Source organism: Habropoda laboriosa, unplaced genomic scaffold (genome assembly GCF_001263275.1).
Source record: "Habropoda laboriosa isolate 0110345459 unplaced genomic scaffold, ASM126327v1 scaffold1036, whole genome shotgun sequence".
Taxonomy (NCBI): domain Eukaryota; kingdom Metazoa; phylum Arthropoda; class Insecta; order Hymenoptera; family Apidae; genus Habropoda; species Habropoda laboriosa.
Window position 1 is genome coordinate 121,794 of NW_017101105.1, and position 7,021 is coordinate 128,814.

At 43.7% G+C, this 7,021-nt stretch overlaps 1 protein-coding gene across 1 annotated transcript; it reads right to left on the reverse strand.

Annotated features, from left to right (window-relative positions):
• Window positions 1-295: 295 nt before the first annotated feature.
• LOC108578027 (serine-rich adhesin for platelets-like) lies at window positions 296-7,015 on the reverse strand. The gene is made up of 3 exons (XM_017941273.1): window positions 6,925-7,015; window positions 1,179-6,697; window positions 296-583 (listed from the first exon to the last, which is right to left on the reverse strand). Exons 1-3 carry the CDS (start codon window positions 7,013-7,015, stop codon window positions 296-298), a joined length of 5,898 nt encoding a protein of 1,965 aa, XP_017796762.1.
• Between the last annotated feature and the right edge of the window lie 6 nt (window positions 7,016-7,021).

Consider the following 7,021-nt stretch of genomic DNA (forward strand, 5'->3'; position numbering starts at 1 on the left):
AACTATTAGGAAATAGCTCCTACATATAAATCCATATAGACTAATTCAATTAGCCTTTAAATCGTGACAAGATGGCTGCCGAAGATCCAAGTGTTATTCTGGCGGGATCTTCCGCAGCCATGTTGCTTTACAAATTTACATATAATATTCTAACAGTTGAAGATTACTTCCTACGAATATAACTAATAAGAAACAAGATCAGAAATAGTCCTGAGAGTTTACACTGTCCATTCTACATCGCCTAAAAGTCTTTTACCGGGGATAAAAGAAAATGGTGGATCGTTTTACGAACGATTTAAGAGACAAACAGACTTCTAGCAGACACGTTCGTGTCTTCTATCGGAATCTGCCATCTTTTATCCCAAAGACCTTTCAACGCAACGTGTGCGCACATTGGCAATCGTATCGCACGTTCGCATCTTCTCGAGATTGACCAGTACAAGTAGTTCGGCGGACACTTGTACAAATAACCCTGAAGATTCTTCCTGGAGTCCCGTTCGCATTTGTAGAACGTTGTGCTACAGCCTAGTTTATAAGGGTAGTGTCCCTCTCCTGGGCATAGTGTACCAGATGGTACCTTTACCTGTAATTAAGTTAATCATGTGTTAAAAATAAATTCTTCAATACATATCACATTATGCCAATGCTACGAATATGAACATTCACAATTGTGGAGATCATAATTTTTCAAATTTTACTCAAGACTGTACACTTTGGACGCACAGTCAAAAAAGACCCAAAGCTAAAAAAAAACCAAAGTCAAAAAAGAACCAAAGTTGAAAAAGATCCAAAGTCAAAAAAGACCCAAAGTTAAAAAGACCCAAAGTCAAAATAAAAGATCCAAAGTCACAAAAGACCCAAAGTGAAAAAGGACCCAAAGTCAAAAAAGACGCAAAGATCTTATGCGTAATAATTGATGTTATCAGCACGCCATATGAATCTAGACGATACATTTTTAATATAATGCTAAGGGAACATAAATTTAACAACAGCAAAACTTATTAAAAAAATACGTAGGCGATGGGTCGAAAACGGCCCGAGCACCGTACTACGGTTAAGCGTGAAGTAATTTGGTTTTGTCCCCTCCACCTACAACCACATCAGTGAAAATTTACATATTTATGGTTTTGGCATAAGGTGAACGATACCTAAGTATAAATTTATGATTATATACTAACAGGAGACACGGAACTCTCCAGCAGTTTTCTGTAGAATCTTCCAGTAGTTATGGTTCCCGTGCAAACATGACTGCTTTCGTTCTCAGGTAAACACTGTAGCTTCTCTTCGTCGAAGATGGTATTCACTGGACAACTTAGTATCAGTACCTTGATGTCCATCTCGTTAGACTCTATGGTACACTGGTAGAAGAGATTACAGTACTTGGGATGCCTCTTGAAACCTGTTGGACAGACCAGTGCTATCTGTTCGTCAGTTAAGTTTCCAATTGGACATGTTGCTGGAACGGTAGGTCTTGGGCTGGTAGTCGTGGTCCCTTGAGATTCTGTCGTTGCTTCAGAAGTTGACTCTGTCGTCGCTTCAGAAGTTGACTCTGTCGTTGCTTCTGTAGTTGACTCTGTTGTTGTTTCAGAAGTTGACTCTGTCGTTGCTTCAGAAGTTGATTCTGTCGTTGCTTCTGTAGTTGACTCTGTTGTTGCTTCAGAAGTTGACTCTGTCGTTGCTTCAGAGGTAGATTCTGTACTTGTCATAGACTCCGTGCATGCCTCAGAAGTGGACTCCGTGGTCGCTGCAGTCGTGGACTCGGTGGTTACTTCAGTCGTCGTTGCTGTACTTGCTTCAGAGGTAGATTCTGTCGTCGTCGAGTCAGTCGTTGTCTCAGTAGACGTAGACCACGTAGTTGTTTCAGTCGTAGACTCCGTTGTCCCGGTGGTTCCTTCCGTTCCTCTGGACTCAGTCGTAGATTCCGTGGTAGATTCACTTACCTCAGATGTGGTAGAAGGAGTACTCGTTGGCATCATGCAGTCTCTCGGAGGGTAAACCGATTCAGGGTGATTGCAAATGTTGATGCTGGGATCGAATATGGTACCAGGACCACACTCGAAGTGGTAGACGTTCAGACCGTTTCCATTGTCCACGCAACGGTAGAATTTGTTGCATTTCGTTGGATGAGGATAGAAACCTTCTTTCTCGCAAACTATGGTATTGTTCGGCTTCTTCGTGGCGCAATCTGAAACATTTGGCTCTGTAGAGGACGTAGAGTTTGAAGATGTTGAAGATGAACCTTCGGTAGTCGAAGGTTGCTGCGTTGCTGTCGGCTTCTCTGAAGAGCTTGGAGTTGTACCTGTTGAACTGGGCGTTATACTTGTTCCAGTTGTTGGTGTAGCTGTGGTGTTACTAGAAGGTCGCGTTGAGTGGGACGATGGTGTACCCGTAGATCCTTGACTAACTGTAGCCCCATTGGTCGAGGAACAGGAAGCTACATGACTCTTATGGTTGCAGGATTGAATGGACGAATCCCAAGCTGTACCAGGACCACATGCAAAGTCGTATCTGATGAACCCGCTATAGGTACGCACGCAGCGGAAGAATTTCGTGCAGTCGGTTGGATTCGGGAAGAAACCTTCTCCTGGGCACTGGGATGATCCAGAAGACGTGCTAGTTCCGGGGGTCGTGCTGCTGGCTGGAGGTAAGTAGGAAACAGATTCAATAACACTTGAAGATGTGGATTGAGAAGTGGTTGTACTGGTTTCAACAATGGGTGCAGACGAAGATGAGACTGTAGTTAGACTACTTGGTGTAACAGATGGTGTAACTGTTGATGAAGGATCAGTTGATGTGAACGCTGTTGAACTACTTGATGTGATAGTTGATGTAGATGTTGTTGAACTACTTGATGACGTGACGGTTGATGGACGAACAGTTGATGTGGATGTTGTTGAACTACTTGATGACGTGACGGTTGATGGACGAACAGTTGATGTGGGTGTCGTTGTACTGCTTGATGAAGTGACGGTTGATGGACGAACAGTTGATGTAGAAGCTGCTGTACTACTTGGTGGAACGCTAGTTTGTGCTTGAGTTGTGGTCTGCTGACTGATAGTACTAGTGATTTCATTTTGAGACGAGTCTGCTTCAGTAGTGCTAGAAGAATCTGAAGAAGTAGTTCCACCCTTGCAATTAGGAACAAGATACTCATGATTGCAACTCTGAAGACTTGAGTCCCAAGCAGTTCCAGTACCACACTGAAATTCGTACTTGGTAAAGCTAGAATCACTACCGACGCATCGATAAAATTTATGACAATTTTGGGGATCCGGGAAAAAGCCTTCTTCTGTACATTGCGACGACCCAGGTGATGTACTAACTATGGTGGTAGTGGAAACGCTAGACCCAGTACTGCTTTCAGGAGGCAAATATGAGACAGATTCTGTGACACCTGAAGGTGTGGTTTGGGAACTGACTGTGCTTGTTTCAACTATGGATGTAGTAGAAGATGGCACTGTTGTTGAATTGCTTGGAGATGTGACAGTTGATGTCGATGTTGCTGGACCACTTGATGATGTGATGGTTGATGGACGAACAGTTGATGTATAAGCTGCTGTACTACTTGGTGGAACGCTAGTTTGAGCTTGAGTTGTGGTCTGCTGACTGATAGTACTAGTGATTTCATTTTGAGACGAGTCTGTTTCAGTAGTGCTAGAAGAATCTGAAGAAGTAGTTCCGCCCTTGCAATTAGGAACAAGATACTCATGATTGCAACTCTGAAGACTTGAGTCCCAAGCAGTTCCAGTACCACACTGAAATTCGTACTTGGTAAAGCTAGAATCACTACCGACGCATCGATAAAATTTATGACAATTTTGGGGATCCGGGAAAAAGCCTTCTTCTGTACATTGCGACGACCCAGGTGATGTACTAACTATGGTGGTAGTGGAAACGCTAGACCCAGTACTGCTTTCAGGAGGCAAATATGAGACAGATTCTGTGACACCTGAAGGTGTGGTTTGGGAACTGACTGTGCTTGTTTCAACTATGGATGTAGTAGAAGATGGCACTGTTGTTGAATTGCTTGGAGATGTGACAGTTGATGTCGATGTTGCTGGACCACTTGATGATGTGATGGTTGATGGACGAACAGTTGATGTAGAAGCTGCTGTACTACTTGGTGGAACGCTAGTTTGTGCTTGAGTTATGGTCTGCTGACTGATAGTACTAGTGATTTCATTTTGAGACGAGTCTGTTTCAGTAGTGCTAGAAGAATCTGAAGCAGTAGTTCCGCCCTTGCAATTAGGAACAAGATACTCATGATTGCAACTCTGAAGACTTGAGTCCCAAGCAGTTCCAGTACCACACTGAAATTCGTACTTGGTAAAGCTAGAATCACTACCGACGCATCGATAAAATTTATGACAATTTTGGGGATCCGGGAAAAAGCCTTCTTCTGTACATTGCGACGACCCAGGTGATGTACTAACTATGGTGGTAGTGGAAACGCTAGACCCAGTACTGCTTTCAGGAGGCAAATATGAGACAGATTCTGTGACACCTGAAGGTGTGGTTTGGGAACTGACTGTGCTTGTTTCAACTATGGATGTAGTAGAAGATGGCACTGTTGTTGAATTGCTTGGAGATGTGACAGTTGATGTCGATGTTGCTGGACCACTTGATGATGTGATGGTTGATGGACGAACAGTTGATGTAGAAGCTGCTGTACTACTTGGTGGAACGCTAGTTTGTGCTTGAGTTATGGTCTGCTGACTGATAGTACTAGTGATTTCATTTTGAGACGAGTCTGCTTCAATAGTGCTAGAAGAATCTGAAGAAGTAGTTCCGCCCTTGCAATTAGGAACAAGATACTCATGATTGCAACTCTGAAGACTTGAGTCCCAAGCAGTTCCAGTACCACACTGAAATTCGTACTTGGTAAAGCTAGAATCACTACCGACGCATCGATAAAATTTATGACAATTTTGGGGATCCGGGAAAAAGCCTTCTTCTGTACATTGCGACGACCCAGGTGATGTACTAACTATGGTGGTAGTGGAAACGCTAGACCCAGTACTGCTTTCAGGAGGCAAATATGAGACAGATTCTGTGACACCTGAAGGTGTGGTTTGGGAACTGACTGTGCTTGTTTCAACTATGGATGTAGTAGAAGATGGCACTGTTGTTGAATTGCTTGGAGATGTGACAGTTGATGTCGATGTTGCTGGACCACTTGATGATGTGATGGTTGATGGACGAACAGTTGATGTAGAAGCTGCTGTACTACTTGGTGGAACGCTAGTTTGTGCTTGAGTTATGGTCTGCTGACTGATAGTACTAGTGATTTCATTTTGAGACGAGTCTGCTTCAATAGTGCTAGAAGAATCTGAAGAAGTAGTTCCGCCCTTGCAATTAGGAACAAGATACTCATGATTGCAACTCTGAAGACTTGAGTCCCAAGCAGTTCCAGTACCACACTGAAATTCGTACTTGGTAAAGCTAGAATCACTACCGACGCATCGATAAAATTTATGACAATTTTGGGGATCCGGGAAAAAGCCTTCTTCTGTACATTGCGACGACCCAGGTGATGTACTAACTATGGTGGTAGTGGAAACGCTAGACCCAGTACTGCTTTCAGGAGGCAAATATGAGACAGATTCTGTGACACCTGAAGGTGTGGTTTGGGAACTGACTGTGCTTGTTTCAACTATGGATGTAGTAGAAGATGGCACTGTTGTTGAATTGCTTGGAGATGTGACAGTTGATGTCGATGTTGCTGGACCACTTGATGATGTGATGGTTGATGGACGAACAGTTGATGTAGAAGCTGCTGTACTACTTGGTGGAACGCTAGTTTGTGCTTGAGTTATGGTCTGCTGACTGATAGTACTAGTGATTTCATTTTGAGACGAGTCTGCTTCAATAGTGCTAAAAGAATCTGAAGAAGTAGTTCCACCCTTGCAATTAGGAACAAGATACTCATGATTGCAGCTCTGAAGACCTGAGTCCCAAGCAGTTCCAGTACCGCACTGAAACTCGTATTTGGTAAAACTAGAATCACTACCGACGCATCGATAAAATTTACGACAATCTTCAGGGTCTGGAAAGAATCCTTCTTCTGTACATTGGGATATTCCAGGTGATGAGCTGATTACCGTGTTGGTTGAAACGCTAGATGCGGCACTGCTATCATGAGGTAAATAAAGAACAGATTCTGTAACACTAGAAGATGTTGACTGGGAAGCCACTGTACTAGTTAGTACTGCAGAAGATGATGACGCTGTTTCAGAAGTCGATACAGTACCAACACCATTATCCGATGATGTGGACAACGTTGAAGTACTTGTTAATGAAGTTGCTACACCGACGGTGGAAATAACAGATGATGGAGTGGTGGATAACGCAGCTGAGACAGTGCCTGACGCTGAGAGAGTTGATGAAATGGACGCTTCACTTGGTGCTGTACCTGGTAGGACAGTAGAACCGCCAACTCCATTACCAGATGAATCAGATACGGTAGTGCCTGCCGAATCAGGTTGACTGGAATCCTTATTACAACGCGGAACGAGATATTCGTGATTACAACTCTGAAGGACAGAATCCCAACCAGATCCAGGACCACATTCTAACTCATATTTAGTAAAAGATGAGCCACTGCTAACGCAACGATAAAACTTCCGACAATCTCGCTTGTCAGGGAAGAATCCCTCTTCGGTGCAAGACACAGACGCACCTGTAGGTCCAGGGGAACCTACGAAGATAGAACAAAACGAAATTATTTTCACGACCAAAGTAGACACAGCTGAACATTAAGATCGCAAGGAACACACGAAGATGTAACAGGAATAACGGAGGTGCCAGATGAACTACGAGAGCTAGGGGAGTAAGAATTATCCGGAGTGACAGCTGGATTACTGTGAGTCAGAGATGATCACTCCTTACTGGATGTGGACGTTGGAGATGAGACAGCTGACTCACTAGTGCATGGCGTTTCTGGAGTTTCCGTGGGAAATGTGTGACGGGTTGGTGGATGTGTTGGTGGTTTCCACGGTGTACGTGGAGTATGCATCGATGT

Excerpts from the sequence above, each read along its gene's own strand:
- LOC108578027 (XM_017941273.1), bottom strand. The coding sequence starts at position 7,015 with ATGCATACTCCACGTACACCGTGGAAACCACCAACACATCCACCAACC. Across the intron at positions 6,698-6,924 it reads TCCAGAAACGCCATGCACTA|GTTCCCCTGGACCTACAGGT; the intron begins GTGAGTCAGCTG and ends CTATCTTCGTAG. Across the intron at positions 584-1,178 it reads TGGAGAGTTCCGTGTCTCCT|GTAAAGGTACCATCTGGTAC; the intron begins GTTAGTATATAA and ends ACTTAATTACAG.